At 39.2% G+C, this 17,478-nt stretch overlaps 1 protein-coding gene across 2 annotated transcripts in view; it reads right to left on the bottom strand.

Moving 5' to 3' along the window:
* Positions 1-17,478, bottom strand: part of vwa8 (von Willebrand factor A domain containing 8) — a 64,119-nt gene that overhangs the window by 19,324 nt on the left and 27,317 nt on the right. The window contains exons 25-37 of one of the 2 annotated variants that reach the window (XM_055059885.1): positions 17,253-17,458; positions 14,311-14,462; positions 11,574-11,682; positions 10,760-10,901; positions 9,971-10,158; positions 5,437-5,556; positions 5,234-5,298; positions 4,649-4,774; positions 4,461-4,570; positions 4,234-4,385; positions 3,397-3,601; positions 3,227-3,308; positions 2,110-2,314 (exon numbers count right to left, since the gene is read on the bottom strand). In XM_055059885.1, coding sequence (XP_054915860.1) covers positions 2,110-2,314; positions 3,227-3,308; positions 3,397-3,601; positions 4,234-4,385; positions 4,461-4,570; positions 4,649-4,774; positions 5,234-5,298; positions 5,437-5,556; positions 9,971-10,158; positions 10,760-10,901; positions 11,574-11,682; positions 14,311-14,462; positions 17,253-17,458 — 1,862 coding nt within the window. The remainder of the gene's footprint in view (positions 1-2,109; positions 2,315-3,226; positions 3,309-3,396; positions 3,602-4,233; positions 4,386-4,460; positions 4,571-4,648; positions 4,775-5,233; positions 5,299-5,436; positions 5,557-9,970; positions 10,159-10,759; positions 10,902-11,573; positions 11,683-14,310; positions 14,463-17,252; positions 17,459-17,478) is intronic. The other variant, XM_055059886.1, reaches the window with a different exon arrangement.

The following is a 17,478-nucleotide window of genomic DNA, read 5'->3' as shown; positions in this document are numbered from 1 at the left end:
ATTAGTGTTGCACTGCCCACATTAGCAGTAGCCTTTCCCTAAAATAAGCTTTTTAGATATTTTCTTTATTTGTTAGCCATGTTTAACGCAGTGAATGGAGGAAGTCAACATGCTAATTATATCATTGGTAGCATTTAGCTTAGCATTAGCATTTTGGCTCATTTTAGGTTATACACTAATTTCAACATACTGAATGGAGTAAGTCCATGTTGCTCAACATGGTTCTGACTCTCCACATGCTATCTAGCATTGCAGCATATTTTAGCATTGATACTAATTTCTAGCATCAGAGTGCTGGGTTCCAACCGATGGGCACACTATGGCAGGCCCCGTTTAAATTTCTTTAGAAATTTTCTAGTTTCACTTATTCCTCGTGTTTTAAGTGAAATAATTATATATTTTTTCATCACTATTAAGGAATTATTGACTTAAAACAAGCTCATATCTTGCTGAAAAGTTGTGTAACCGAATTATATGTAATTATAACAGAAGAGAAATTCAACCAGGTTACATTTGCTTGTACGTTAGTTAGATATTTGCATAAGAAACTAAACCAAAATTCCATGGTAAGGTTTGGTGTTTTTGCAGCGTGAGGTTTTTGCATATTCAGTCATTTTGATCTGAAGCTTTTAATTGAAACCAGTGAACAAATACCAATAAAAGGACATCTGGTCCTCCTTTTTCTGCTTAATTTTCCTTCCCCAGCTTCACCTGATCTGAATATATCCATCTGAAGTCACCTATCATTTTTGCACAAGTGAGAAAACGCAACAATATGAAATGAGGTTAAAGTATATAAACTATAGCTCTAATGTTCTAATCTTAACGGATCACTGTGAATGAACAATGTGTTTGCAGATCAACTGTGTTTAAGCAAAATCTTTTTGTTTGTGATGGAAGAACTTGTTTAATGAAATAAAAAATCATATTGTTACTCTGATAATTATGCTGGCAAATTAAAGTCATTGCAAATAGAAAATAAAAAGAAATTTTGAGATTAATCTGAGAGATTTTCTAGAAAAAAATGTGGAAATTTCTCAGTTTAGAAAATCAAAATATGTTCTAGAAAAAAATCAGAAATTTAGATTCATCTCAGAAATTTTCTAAAAAAACCCAAAACAAACAAAGCTCCGAAAGTTAAGAAAAAAAGAAACAAGCAATAAAATAAAAATAGAAATCAAAAATTTTGAGATTCATCTCTAAAATTCTCTACAAAAAAAGGAAACTGAGTTTGCCCTGTTCAATTTCTGTTTTTCTAGACAATTTCTGATTTTTTTGGGGGGGGCAGAAATTAACTCCTTTTTTTCTTCCTATCTCCAAAGGCAGACAGCTGCTGTAAATATAGCCGTGCTAAATAAGAAGCTCTGTTTCTGAGTGTCGACTGTCGCGATGACCTAAAACGAGGCGTGTGGTAAATATTGCACAAATCCTGTGTCATCCTGAGCAGACTTGACTTATGCAAACAGCTCTGCAAACAGACGGAGAATGTTTGAGGTGTGTAGTACAGTGGAAGCTCTGTTGATGCAGAAAGCAAACGCTAACACAGGCAGAGTGTGACCTACAGGCGACTGCAGAGGAATCCCAACCAGCTGGAGGCCCAGGTGTTCAGCTGCAGCACAACATTTCTATTAAGGTCTATAATTTGCGTTCAAGGCAGTTTTTAAAGATTTTTCTTGGACATTGACTGTTGGGAAAAATGAAACAAATACTTGATCTGTTACCGAATCCTTTCAAACTGTGTTTCCCCCCCCGTTCTTTCAGAGGGCTAAGATCTGCAGATACACTATCAGGACTCATCTGTCTGCGTCCGCATGTGGGCTCCTCAACAATGCCGTCTCAGTGCCAAAGGTCAAACCGTTCTGACCTGTTGCATCAAAATGACAATGACCCCTCTTTCACGCTCGCCCATGCCGGAAAAAAAAAGCCAGTTTGTGAATTTTGTAATTGGAAAGCATTCCACTGCTTATTAAATCAGGAATGTTCAAATGAGTAAAAAAATATCCTGCAAGAGCAAGAAAAGATCCTGAATGGGAAAGAGACTTCAAGATCATAACAGCACAGCGCCGCCCCTCAGTGGGTGCCGAGCGGTACTGCAGCTGGTTCTCATACCTGGATAGGTCTGCCGTCCTCTGAGCCGATCATGTTCCTCCACTCCATCAGAGAGCGCTGCAGGGCATCCAGGCCTGTTTCCCACAGCCGGACGTAGCCCCCCATATCCACGGTGACCACCCCTCCAGAACCCAAAGCGGCCAGCAGCACGTCGCAATCTGAGACCTTCGACAACCAGTTGGTGTACGGCGACACGGTCATCGACCTGCCAATCACAAGACAGGGTTTTCCTCAGGATGTCAGTCAGCTCAGGATGTATGAAATAGATCTGCTCAAAAAATATCATGAGGAACATTTTACTGCAAAAACGCAAAATCTCACCAAGTAAATTTGGTCTAGTTATAAAATATCTTAGCAGACGAGAAACACGCAAACTAACTTATACGTTTCAGAAAGAAATAGGAGCATGTTTCAAGTCAATATTCCCTTGACTTAAAAAAAGGAAAAAAGAATTAGTCCTACATTATTTAATTTAAATTCCCATGTTATAAGTCAAATAATCTGCTAGTGGAACTCGTGCTTTTTATTAAGGAATTCAACAAGCTCCTATATTTTGTAAGTTAGTTTTGTTTAATTTCAAGTGTACCAAGATATCTGGACGAGAACTAGGCCAAAATTACTTGGTAAAATTTTGTGTTTTTGCAATGCATTGTATAACACAATGCTACTAGACACAGGTCATGTTGCAGTATTCTTCCCCATGATTGTATACGTTATTACCAAACTTTATTTAAAAATTATATTGTTTGAAATCTCCTGTTATATTGTGATTTTCTGATTGAATTCTGACTGAATTTTAGCCAGTTTGTGAATTATTATAGTACATAACTAATTCATTAGTTATGTACTATAATAATCCAAACAAACAAAACTGAAGGCTAGAACTACATCCATGTAATTAATTCTTATATATGGGTTTTAGTTTTTGAATTGAATTACTGAAACGAGTGAACCTCCCAATAATTTAATTGATGTATTAGTAAACATGCAGAAGCAGCTCTGGAGATCCTCCAGAGCTGCTTCTGCTTTTTCCCCACAAGGTGGCAGCAGAAGATGCAGAACTAGAATTCTATATTGCTTTAAAAAGAAATACAACTTCTATCTATGCTGATTTTACCTTGGGACCGGAATGTATTTGAGCTTCTTGGAGGTCAGGTCGGTCACCTCCAGGTATGCTGCTGCCATTGGAGGAGTAACGTCTGCAAGACGGAGGAAACGAGTGTTCACAAACTCTGACATTCTTAGAATGGATTCGCTCACTATCGTCCATATGATGTGAACCGTCACCTTTAGGGTAGATGTCCCTCAGGGGCGCCTTGGTGGGTGGGATGGCTCGGACCACCTGATTGGCTGAGAGCAGACTGACACAGTTCTCCCGTTTGGCTGAGCCGCTCTGCAGGGTACCCCTGAAGAACGCGTGAGAGCCGCTTTCACTGCTTTTCATGGCCGACAGGTCGACTGGCCTCTTAAAGCTGTACACCTCATTAGGGGACTGTTAAAAAAAAAAAAAAAACATTTCAGCATTCATCTGTTAATTATTGACATAATTTACTTACTTGGTTAAGTTTCCTGATTGTTTTCAGTATTTGAAATTAGACATAGCTAACTTATAGGTAACCTTCCAGCAAGACACAGGAGCCTGATGAAAACCTTCTAGTTATTTCACTTGTAACATGGTAAAAATGTCTTGTTTTAAGTGAAATAATCTGTGAGAGGAACTAGTACTCTTTCACCAACATTAAAGAATTATTGACTCTAATTAAGATCATATCTTAGTTAAATGTCACCTGTGAGTTAGTTTTGTCTTACTTCAAGTGTATTAAAATATTTGCACAAGAAATTAGACTAGTTTCTTGTCTAATTTCTTACTTGGCAAGTTTAGCAACTTTTTATTTACTGAGTGGCAAATAGTTCTGTTTTAAACAAATAGAATAATTCAACTACTTAGGGGCAGCATTGACACAGTTTTAGGTCAAATAAAAAAGAACTAAACTAATTTAAACAAAAATGTCAAGATTTGCACAGAAAAAGAAAGATGGAACTCTAAATAATCTGTTTACTGTAGAGAGTTTATCGGGAAAAAGAACCGTTGATTTAGGGGTTAGATAGACTTTAATGTCTCACCATGAGGTCTGGGAAGCCCACGATGATCTGAGCGAAGCAGCTGGTGTCAGCCAGCACCCGGTTTGGGGAGACGATCTTCTGTTCCAAAGCGGCACTGAGGTTCTCATTGGGCAGCTGCTCATTCGACAGCATCTGGGGCACTAGAACCTCGGCTGGGGGGGTGAAATGGAAAACAAACATGAAGGGAGAGTAATAATAAACATTTTCTTAATTTGTGTGTCCCATACCTGAAGCAGCTCCATGACCAGAGCTGACCGGGTCCTCACCGATGCTGTGAAGCTGACACACTCCAGAGTCTTCAGCTGCCATGTGCATGGGCTTGGTCAGCAGGAACTTCCTGCAGTTGTGCAGAAAAAAAGCCGTTTGGAGTTTGTTCCTGAAGAACGAGAGAAGAGATTTAAAACGGTTCCCTTACTTGTTGGTGTTGCTCTCCAGCAGAAGCCACCGGTCCTCTGCGACTAGGAACACCGACTTCAAGTTGATTGGGAGCGAGATGGAATGAACCTGGCCCTCCAGCACGTCCAGCACCTCCAGCTGGTTTCTGCGTGTACGAATGATTAAGTCATTAAAGGGGCGCTGTCCTATTTCTATCAAACACAACTTAAAAAATGTTGCATTTTAAAGCCTTTTTGGCCTTTGTCTCTTTAAGAATTAAGAAGCTCCTGTTTTTCTGAAACTCTGTCTTCAGGAAGTCACTTTTACCACATTTCTCCATTGAGCCTTTTACAACATTTATAGGAGCATTTCATTGTTTACTAATTGCTGCTGGCTAGTCTGAAGGAGCTGAGTGGAAAAGGCAGCGGTTGGTGAGAGCATTAGTTGCCATGGGAGATTAAAGGATTTCTCAAAAATGCACAAAAGAATCAAAGACACTTCTGGAATGTTTTTGATGAGAAAATAACATTATAACATAAAATATAAAGCTTAAAAAAGTACATGTTCCATAATACAGCTCCTTTTAGATCAGGATTTCCAGCTAACTTGGATCTGAGCGTCTTACCCATCCTCCTTATAAAAGAGAAGCCAGTTTTTCTTAGAAAAGTCACGACACATCTTATGGCCTCTCTGCAAACACAACAGTCACATAGAAAGTAAAACCTCAGCGAACAGAATACCAAACGCTTTTATTATCGTGAATGAACAGAGGAGATGCCTGGGAGCCAAACATTCACATCTCTCCCTGCAGACTGGGAAACCTCTGACCTGTTGTTCTTTGCTGCTCCACCAGTTGGAGGCTCTGGAGGGAGTCTGGTCCCCGTCTGGAGACAGTATGAGTCTCCGCACGGCCCCAGTCACCAGGTCCAAATGGAGCACTGTGTTACTCTGGCATGGCACCGGGAGACAGAGACACACATTCAAACAGCAGCCAAACAACTACGCTTTAAATCAGACGTAGCATAACATGTAAGTGGTAACAACTGTCAAAAAATGAAGGTGGATCTTTTAAAGCTACAGTTTGTAGCTTTTAGAAAAAATGCATATTGTATTTTCTTTTTACAGATTATCTGTTTGATAATATACTGTGACCACATGATGATGAATATGTAAAAAAATTTATTAAAGTTACAAAGTCCACCTTTAAGATGATCTAGTGAGATAAACCCTTGGGCAGATGAGCATATTATTTTGCAAACACACTTTTAACATTTCGCTCCAAGAAAGTATTTACCCAAAATGCTAAATTTTTTGCATATATTTTAGCATTCCGCTTGATGCTTAAAAGTGAGTGTGTTTGTTTGGTTCAGACTATTTTGGTTCAGACTATTTTGCAATCATATGGACAGCGTGTGATTTGGATGGAACATGCAGTGCAGCGTCCAAGTTCTGTGCCCACATTTCTGCAGAGAACTGGCTTGGTTCCGGAGGTGGGCCGCGCCGCACCGCGCTGCGCAGCGCACAACTGGGACTCCAGTGGGAGGGACATTTTGGTTTGTCAGACCAGGATTTTTATTTTTATCTCTGGCAAATCGGCAGCTTTGATCTGCACGAAAGGAATGCAGAGTTTTTGCATTTTAGGCAGAAATACATTTATTTTCTTGTTTAAAAAATATGAATTGTTCGTTTAGGCATTTCAAATATTGTATAAAAAAATAATTAAGTTGTAAATGAAAAGTCTGCAGACCAGAAGCCATTTTCCTTGTCCAGTTAATCGTCCAAAAAATTGATAGAATAATCAATTACTAAAATAATAATTATTATGGTGGCAGTCCATGAGCAAATTTATGATGGTGTATTAGGGCCATTTTAGATAGAAGTGAAAGGAGTACATTTCAGCCAAAGAATTAAGAAAACATCCTTTTTTATGAAAAATTACTGCAGTTTGAATGAAAAGTCTGGATTGGTTTATGTTTTGCATGTTGCCTATGACTGTTGCTCGTGGGGAGAGACATTTCAGTAATCTAAAACTATTAGGAAAAATTTAAGCAACCTACTTGCAAACTGTATGCAGACTGTTGCATGTTAAATTCATGAGCAGTAAATATTGTGCTAGTATTGGACCAAAGAAAGCAAGGCTGTTGCAAGCATTTAAAATTGTGACGCGTTTGATGAGTCAGACTCAAAAAATTGTAACAGCAGCCGCGCAGGAGGGGCCCAATCTAACTTTTTGTCAGGGGGTCCAAGATTCCTGGCAGCGCCCCTGGCCCAAATACTCCAGCACAGCACTACAAGCTAATCCTTCCATTTAAAATATTTATCCGGCCCCCAGCAGCCAGCATAGAGCAGTCTTCTTCAGGGTGATGCGGCGCTGCCTTCCCGGAGACAGAGCCGGCTCCTGCACAGGCAAGCTGTCTGCCTGGGGTCTGTGCTTGTGTGCGAGACGTTTCCGTTTCCATGCATGTGTCTCGGATGGACCGCGCTGAAGGCTTTGTGACGCAAAAGGATTCATCTTCAATTGAGCTTTATGAGTCGAAGCCACTTGGGAGCTGTCCCCGGCCCCTGATACCCGGCTTCACACTAATGGTTTCCTTATGGGCTCCCATTCCTCAAACACACACATACGCACACTCACATACATACACACAACCAAAACTGCATACGGCTTGGTAAACCCCATTTCCTGATTCTAAACGTATACTGCCATTAGAGGAACCCTCTTCATGTCAGATGAACTCCCGGCAGGTCAACGTGTTCCGACTCAGGTCCAGTCCGGACAAATGATGTCAGTGAATGTTTACTCTGAATGAAACCTTTAAAGGTTCATTTCAGATACACATTTATGCGTGAAACCGCTTCTATCCACGCTTGCGAGGACAACGACCTGTGAATGAACCTCCTCTCGTCTGGGCCTCCTCATTTTTACACAGACGAAACCCGATCCGTCACAGCTGTATTTTTAGAAGTTCTCCTCTTGCCTAATGTGCAGCAGCTGTGCAAAGCGGTTCTGGTTGCTGGACAAGCCTAACAAGCATTGTTCTTGTTTCGCACGGCGTCCGCATCGGTCCGGGTCCCGGGGGGTGAAAAGACGTCCATCAACAAACAACCGTCAACCGCTGGCCGTTTTAAGAAACAGACTTGTGCGCAGCTATTTTTAAACACTGAGGTATCTGAGGTTGTCTTGCTAAAGATAAAAAAAGAGAAAGTCAAAGTACAACAGATGAACTTGATCCTGAAAAGATTAGAACTGTACAAATATGAGAAACAGCAGAAAAATGACTTACAAACACATCTTCCAGTTCTGATATAACGCGCCTCTATAGTTCGGTGTGTCAAGGTAAGCATGACCTGCCAGAATTTAAGATTTCATCTGGAAGTCACGAACGAAACATTTCACTGATTTATGCTTTTCCAACCCTACATTTCAAGAAATGTCATGGTTTTTATGTCAATTTGTGAAATATAAATCCAAATGTTTTCGAAAGCACAACATACGAAGATGTCACACCTATGTCCCTCATACATATGAACCCATTGGCTACAGAAAGCATCAGATGAAAAAATTATATATTTTAGGTCATATTTCTAATGTTTACAATGTTTATTTCCATAGAGTCACGATCTGAAAGCAGGCTGTTATAAATCCTAGCAATAAACTACATAAAGTATTATTTATGATGTTGCTTTGAAAGTTTACATATGAATTAAAAAAATGTAAAGAACTTTTCTGTCTGAAGTTAAAGCAGACCGAACCTGTTATATTTTAGGTCAGTTAGAATCACAAAAAAGATTTCTATTTGCTAAACACCAAAACAACGAGAGAAAAAAATATCTCAGAAATGTATTGATGAATGTTCCTCCTGATTTGTAGGTAATCTAATAGTACAGAAGAGATACTTTTCAGTATTCAACATTTTATTGAAAGCTGTTCTATTTAGGCCATTTGTTATTTTAGAAATGTAAATAAATAAGACACACTATATTTTTATTTTCACAACCATTCACCCAGAATGGATTCATGTCGCTCTGTGGTTAAAACATCAGTGATCATTCTCCCTTTGGGAATTCCAGCGGTCCTGTTTGATTTATTACTTGGTGTTTGATGACAAGCACTTGGAATTACTCTGACCATAGCGGGAAAAAACCTAAAAACGCCACACTGCTGACGGCGCAAGGTCAACCTCCGACCTCCACAGTGTTAACAAGCCAAGTGGAGGAGCTGCTGAGAAATCCCAGCATGGCTCCATCTTTTCTTTAAATGGACATGGACAGACTAAAGAACACACATTACGTGGTGTGGTCATAAAAACACTCCTCACAGTGGAATATTTACTGTGACGGAATGTGTTTCGAGATCAAACACCATCTAGTCTCTTCTGTGATTGCTGAATCATTCCAGTGTGTGTAACTTTGTCTTAGGGACACAAACAATTAAATTTATGATTAATTGTCAATTAATGATTTATTAAGTTAAAATTCAAATCTGGGCTGCAAAATTGGTAGCACTGTTGCTACCAGCAAGAAGGTCCTGGGTTCAATTCCCAGCCAGGGTTCATTCTGCATTTAGTTTGCATGTTCTCCCTGAGAATGTATAGGTCCTCTCCAGGTACTACGGTTAATTGATTTCTCTAAATTCTCCTCGGGTGTGTGTGTGTGCATGGTTGTTTGTCCTGTCTGTCTCTGTGTTGCCCTGCGATGGACTGGCGACCTGTCCAGGGTGACCCCACCAGGAGGATGGATGGATGGATAGATGAATGAAAGGATGGATAGTTCAAATTGACTAACTGGTAAAGTCTGCTGAGTGTTGATTTTTGGCCGCCATCCAGCAGATTGAGCCGTCGGTCATCCTGAAGTCAGTCAGTGGGCGTCAACTTGTAATTAAAAAATGACATGTACGCGCTACGAAGGTGAGGATGTGATGACAAAAGGACATAACGCAGAAAACTGTGACACGACAGAAAGACGCCCCTTCATGGCTGCACTTCATGAAGCAAAATTTTAACATCTTTTGAGCGCGACCACAGACAGCACTTCACAAAATTTATTCTTTTCATCTTATTTGTGATTATATGTTTTAGAAGTGTTTAATAATGTGAGAAAACCACAACTGTACCGATTCTGTAAATAGACAATTGTATTGATGCAGCTGACAGAAAACAATGTTAAGATGTTTTATATATTTATTTATTTATTTAATTAATTCAGAACAAATTAGTCCTTCATATTATGGAAAGATTGGATACAAGAGAAAACTCAGGTTTTTTTAAAAAAATGCTGCTTATCAATTAAACATTAATAGCTCGATGAGATCGCTCAGCTTTAGGTTAACTCATATATCTCTACTTAGATTGTAAGTGCGTACCTGTTCCTCGTGCAGCACCACTTGTCCATCAAGGGGGCTCCCGAGCGGCGCCACGGTGACGAACGGCTGCCAGACGCCGCTGATGGTCCTGGGGAAGACGTCATAGAGCTCCATGCACTGAATCTTGTCCCCACGCTCCTTCATGGAGTACAGGGTCACGGGGTTACACATGGCCACGTACAGCGTGTCTGCAAAAAATACAGCAGCGGCGTCGTCACACTGGATCTCTGTGCAAACACCTTTAAATCCTCCCATCACTTCATCAAGTTTTTGTTCAGACAGCAAATGAAAGGTATAATTTATAGTAGACATTTACCATAAAAATAAATATTATGATGACTATTTGTTATGGACAAACCCTGATATGTCAAAACTAAAAACAAACAGATATCTTGGGGGCTGGAGGAAATGTACATATTTAAAAATAAAAAGCTATAGTAAACCATCAAATATACACAAAATTTTGAAAAAAAAATGCTCATTCCTTTTGTGTAAAAGTGTGATGATGTTTTCTTATTGAAAAAAAATATATATTTCTTTCATCAAAAAATGGACAACCCAACTTTAAAGGTTGCTGACTAGGCAGAAAAAAATCAGAATTTATTATGATTGTGTTATTTTTAAAACCTGACATTTCAACAGAGGAGTGGACTTCTTTGTATCGTCTTTGTGGTAATAAAGGGAGTTTCTGGCGCTCACTTCAGAAATTCAGTGAAATAAAATAAAAACGTATTACTTGAGACTTGTTAGTTGTGTGTGTGACAAACGATGGCGGAGTTAAACGCTCACTACCGTCTGAGCTGACCACGTCGCAGATGATGTTCACTTCATTCATGGGAATCTGCCAGTGGGCCTTCTCCTCGCTGAAACTCAGACTCCTGCTTTCCTGCCGACTGCTGGGATAACTTTGGACTCGCAGGAACGCCGGGCCCTGGAAGCACGCAAACACACACACACACACACACACACACTGATGACAGCATCGCTGGTGTTCAATGTTTCAGATAAACTTTTTTTTCTACAAATCAGACTTGAAATTTATTGTTTGTGCATAGATAACTGCATCAGCAAATGTATTTCTCTTTGTCATCATGGGAACTATGGCTCTGATTACAGGCAAAAATGAAAAGCTGAAGGAAAAACAAAAGTTTGTATGAAAAAAAATAAATCTTTCTGCTGGCAAGTGTTTCAAAGTTGAGAAAGTAAATCGATTCAGTTCTTTATTTTTTACATGCTTTGATCTAATGTCATATTCAAATTTTTCGGTTTTCTTCGCTTGTAAGCCTTAGTCGTTAAGTATTTTTCTCTACTTGTAACAAATCTCTAATAAAATGATTCACTCACATTCTCAGTTGACGAGCAAGAAATATTGCACTTTAACACAACTTGAGATGTCTCACAATGTGAGAAAGAGTGGTTGAATTTAAGGAGTGAATATTTTGATCATTAATTGTTGAGTCTTTCTCAAAATGGCGGCTTTTCAATGACATTAAAAGGGAGAGTGTCTTTAATGTCTGTTGTCCAAATGAAAATTACTGTGTTCATTTTAATTTATCATACGATAAATAAATGAATTGTTTATTGTGACGGGCTTTATGTGTACCTTGACCTCTATGGGGCGTGTCTCAGTGGGACAGAGCAGCTTACGGCGAGCGTTGCCACCTTGGTTTAAGGTCCAGTATCCTGTCATCTTGACTTCCGGCAGCGGCAACCTGAAGACAACAATCCAGTCAGGCCGGACACACACATACGCACACACACAAAAAGTCATTTCCTGGGGGATTACAACAAAGAGCTCCTACATGTGTGCACAAATTGCTGTTTTCTGATTTTTCATCTTGGATAATTATGGGTGGAACTGCTTTTAATGCCCACTTAAAATGAAAAACGAAGTTCTGGCCTTCGAGGGCTCAAAGCAGGAGCCGCAAAATGATATCAGATGACAGCTTCTCTCTGCTGGGACGGGGGCTCCTAGAAAACACGCTCGTCTTTTAATCCCCGCACTCCCTGGGGATGGAAAAGCCAATATATGCAGAACAAATATCCTCATGTGCTCAGTCATGTCTGAGCAGATGTTTACTGGTTTACCCATGAATCATAGCTGGAGCGCAGCTCGGGGGCTTATTGGCTGCAGGTGGGGTGAAAAGATGCATCCTGGCCACAAAATACACACATTCCAAAGAGAGTGGGGTTGGTGTGTGTTGGTTGAGAGGAGGAGAGGTGGACTCGAGAGGATGGAGGGTTCCGACCACCGTAAATAAATCTAAGAATAGACGGGCAGCGGGACGAGCAAGACGAGCTGTTTCATGTTTTCCATGTCCAAAATTGGAAATTAGGAGACAAAATATTTGCTTTCATGTACATAACATGTGAGCGGAGGCTACTGCTGACATAAACTGTTCAAGATGGAGCAAAGAAAAGGGGGACTGGAAAACAGAAATGGCAGCAAACATCATCCTGATCAGGGGTCAGCGACCTCTACAGCCCTGATGGCCATTTTGGCTTTTGATCAAGCTAATCAAAACTTGCTAAGAGCCATAAAAGCAACAAAACATGTGGAAATAAAACAGCTTGCTTTTATAAGACCTACGATAAGATTTAAGTACAATTTTTTAAAATAAGAGCAGTTTTACTTTTTTTTTTTCATATATTTAGTACACTTTCCTCAATAGAAAATAACATTTTTGTAAATTATGATGTAAAAACAAAGTCGGCATTTTGCAAAAAGTTGTTTGTAGTATTAATTCATTATTCACTGATCCACTTTTTTCACTTCTGATACCGATGCCAATATCTGAGCTTTAGTATTTAAAAAATATATCAGGACCAATACTGATATCAATATCGGATCGGTGCATCTTTGGTATTAGCGTCATTGTTTGGGAAAATGTTTTGCTTACAAATTGCATGAAAATGTCAGGAGGGAAAAAAAACTGATAAAAATGTCATTCTTAGAATAAGCAGTGCTTAGTTATTTGGTTAAATGTATTAAGAGCCACAACAGAGCCTCAAGTTGCAAACCTCAATCTAAATATCAGGTTATTGTTGTTCAAGGAAAATACTTGTTTCTGTTCTGCTCATCACTTTTTCTTTCTTTCAAAACTGAATGTCAACTATAAATGTGTCAAACAAAACCACAGGAGACAGAAGAAACAAATATTTTCCTTTATTTAAAAGAACAAATCTGTACATTATCTGAGACATTTAGTGGATAGTGAAATCATTTATCATATTCTAATAAATAACTGAGGTATGTGAAAGATGTAGGCAACAAAAGCCTCTTCCAAGCACCTCAGATTTTCACTGTTATCAGTCGGTCAGTATTTATGGAAACCTTCTGTTGACAAACCGGCAGCAGAAAACGAGTAGAAATGCACAGAAAATGAAAATCATTTTCTAATCAGTGAACACAATGTATTTAAAGGCTTCAGTGCAGATGCTGTTACTATGGGAAGACGTCTAAAAGTTACTACTTTTCAGTCTTGGTAAAGTGTTCCAGAATGACTTCTTTCACCTTTGGCTTCATTTCAAGAGAATTTTGGACAAGTCAAGGCATTTATAGTATGTAGTTCATTATAAAATAATAAAGATGGCGTACAGCAACTTTGAATGTATTCAAAGTAGGATGAAGTCCTCCACAAATGTTCTGATCAAACTATGTCGGTAATTATTCTATTTTATTTTTTTACTGCTTTACAAACTTAACTTCTGGATATTTTGTCCATTTTAAGTCAACATATTAACCCGTAGCCTGATTACAAATAGTTAGGTTTCTGTGTGAAACAACACAAAGAATGAATTCTCCTACACACTAAACGGGGAGTCTTTAAAGAGCTGTTGGTGAATGATGGTAGTTTTACATCCTTTCCAAAAATTCCAAGGACTAATTATTTTAGAGCTTGACAGTTTAAGAAATGAAGATGCAATTTAACCTGAACTTAGAGTTGCTTAGAGACTAAATAGATTATTTCCCTTCTTCTTTGTTTTGATTGGTATTATACATGTAGTCAAGAAGCCAAATTGTAAGCTACTGATGGTTAAGATGTGAAATAGAGGTGTGGTTTAACAAATCCAAAAGAATTTCAATTTAATTTAAACCAATATAAAATCTACTGAATTTATCAAACATTATTAGACTTTTGCCATCATAAAACTAAATGTAGATATACTTTACAATCATTTGTACTTGGTTGAAATCTCTCACATCTCTAATGGGGGCTTTGTTAATATATTAATGCACAGCCTGAATGTTTTTTTCTTAAACATTTTTTTCAGAACAGCAAGTTAAATGAGGTGCCTGTCCCTGCATGTGCAAGCATGAGCTGCTTTTGGGGTCTTACTCCTTTGCCAGATTGACAGAGGTTGGCTTTGCTCCGATGGGAATGCCGTGTTTGTGCAGGGCCTCGATCAGAACGTCCCGCGCGTCCTTGTTGTACGAGTCGAAGTCGAATACGTTCCTGACCACATTGGCGAGACCCTCGTTGGGAAATTTCTGTCGAGAAGGGAAAGTGAAAACAAAGACGAAATAAATACAAATAAATAAATGTGTGAACAATTAAACATTCATATTTGTTGTATACATTTACCAAGGTCAGCCGATACGGCTTAAAAAGAAAATCAGATTTCTTTTAATTTAATTAATGTTAATTGTATTTTTCTCGCTTTCTTTTTAAGAAAGAAACTGAAAAATGACAGAAAATACTTCCAGAACTTCTGGAATATATTTGAGGACACATTAAATACCCTCATTTTCCCCGTGTCCAAAAAAAAAAAAAAAACATTCCAAAAGTATCAACAGAAAGGTGGACCTAGTGAGCCGGTCAAAAAGAACAAAACGGTACAGCAGGGGGCCAACCCTGTCCAGGGCCATCGAAGCCCCTACTAGTACCGGAATATAAAGGAAAATAATCTACTGAAACAAAAGAATCGAAAACAGGACAACCGGTCTCACCAGGCCAAAATGATTACAAAACGAAAACAAACAAAGGCTAACAAAAATACCCCATGGCAGGCTGGAGACGTCAGCTGTGGCCACAGCCGCTGAAAACATGCGCGCCTCATCAGGACGCATTCTTGGTGGCGGTGGTGGAGCGAGCGGAAGAGCGGCAGGGCGGCTCCTGAACTGTCGCAACCCAGCCTATTTATAGGCGGTCCAAGAGCACCACCAATTAACAAAACCAAATTAATTACTAAAAGGTATCATCAATACGCTAAATGATATTAAACACAAAATTATTCAACTAAAGTCAATACAAAACTATTTAATAAAAATAATAATAATTATAATGTTCCCAAGTTACAAAACATCATCTTTTATTTTAATAATCTGATCTGAGTTGTACGATGAAGTAACTATGGAGAATATAGTCATAATATTAGAAAAAAGATTACTTTTATTTAACTAATGAATTTATATAAAGAAGAAATATTTTTTCATTGTTTATTTACTAGCTTCACTGTTATTAGAAAATCTAACTTTTGATGAAATCAACAAAGCTATAAAAAGCCTGAACAATTATAGAGAACGCAAACGTTTATTCTTTTGGGTCGCTGAACACACCCGAACTAAACATTACCAGGTTGTGCTAATGGATAATGTTAGCCATTCATGTTTTATTATATTATTTTTTTTTACTTTAAAATGAAGTCAGAGGAATAACAGAAATGTAAGAAGTTGATTCAAATTTGATTATTTTCACTGACTCAGGCTACCAGAGAAGTGAGAGAAAGCGAGAAATTATCATTTAAATTGCTGTAATTAATCTGTGCTTTCCGAAATTCTATGCTGCGAAACAATACAAACCAATAAAAGCCCAACGTTCCTGTTGAGTGGCAGCAGGATTCCAACCAGACTGCAAAGTAACAACAGTTTCAGTGTCATTTCAAATCAGTCTTAGTCTCCCATCTTGATCTGACCAAATACACTTCAGTACAGACTTCATAAGGGTATTGTAACCTATAATAAGCACCAAGGGACAGTTAAACATTCAAACCACGTTTACTGACAACATTCATGGCAGATAAACAGGGTAATAAATTTTTCTGCCATCAATAGCAGCCGGATACAGATAAGTTTCAGATGAATGTCTGAAGGACTACAGATTGATTGAGACTGCCTGCTGCCACGCAGGGATCATTATGACAGAAGGTGAAACAGTAATTACAGCCAACAGCAGCGTTGACTTCTAGGGAGGCCATTTTCACTCCCACTAAATTACACCCTAACTGCCCCACTCCAGCAGATATCAATAACGGAGGTGATGGATAACTAAGCTATGGTCCCAGTGGGAAAATAAGACATAAGGGCGTGTCTGTGTGGGCTGGATTAGTGAGACTCAGCAGTGCAAGATAGAAACAGAAGAGGTACATAAGGGATTTCTAAGGAAACTGATTATTTTTTTATATATTCTCAATAATTGCTGATCCACACAGCAGGTGGACCACGCATTTCAATACTTGTGACTGAAATGCGTGACTTATGTGACTTAAAAGGGCAAAATGATGTGTTTTGGAGCCACTTAGTGCCATTTTATAGCACAATCAAGTAACTGTGCTACCTTCAGTTGCAAAAAAAATGCTGTACATATCAAACATGACTTAAAAGACATTTAACTGTATAATTGAATGCCTTAAAACTGGGCCTCTGTCTCCTGCTTTTTCTGAAACTCCACCTTCAGGAAGTTGTCACACATTTTAAGGATGATTTTGTATATTCTTTCTCAGACAAGAAAACAGTTAACTTACTTGACTGTTCTAAGGTGTGATAAGGGAGGGAGAGGTGGAGTCCACCAGATCAGCCCATCTTCTAATAGATCAGATTTGGGACAAGTTCTCTTTGACCAAAGCAAACAGCAAAGACAAAGAGCAAGTTTATCTTATTGAGCGAAAAATCAGCAAGTTTTCCAAAGCTGGCAGCATCAACTTTATGGATGCCACCAGAGAAAAACAAAACCTAAAAATGATCCTGTGAGGTATCTCCTATGTGTGAGATTGTCTTATATAACCAGGATAGTGTGAAACCCCGACATCACACCTTATTGTGCGACAGTATATTTTCAACCTTGCATGTGTGTGAGGGGGTTTTTCTCAGTATTGACTGCGGGGGCAAAGGAACAGTGTCTTCCCTCCGCGGTGTGGCAAAGCCCTCTCCTGCATTATTAAAGCAACTCGCTCTGCAGGACTGAAGGCAGACAAAGACGTTGAATAATTCACAGAAAGCTGCCTGACATTAAACAATCAGGAGGAAAACTGGTTGCAGGCTTGCAGGTGTGACTCCTCCCACCTGCAGGTGCTTGACGATGTTGACCACCTCGCGGGTGGAGTAGGGGTAGGTGATAGTGCCCTGGTCGGCCATGGACCTCAGCTCGCCAAAGGCGCCCACCAGCTTCTGCAGCGTGGCTTCGGGTACGTCGGGGCCGTACTGCTTCAGCATGGCCAGCTCTGCCTGGGGCTTTGGGTTGTCCACAGCGTGGCAGCTAAATATGTCCCCTGTTCAATACACACACAAG

The sequence above is a fragment of the Poeciliopsis prolifica genome, unplaced genomic scaffold (genome assembly GCF_027474105.1).
Source record: "Poeciliopsis prolifica strain line A6 unplaced genomic scaffold, Auburn_PproV2 SCAFFOLD056, whole genome shotgun sequence".
Classification (NCBI taxonomy): Eukaryota; Metazoa; Chordata; class Actinopteri; order Cyprinodontiformes; family Poeciliidae; genus Poeciliopsis; species Poeciliopsis prolifica.
The sequence above is the reverse complement of the archived record's forward strand: the minus strand, read 5'-3'. Positions and strand labels throughout refer to the sequence as shown.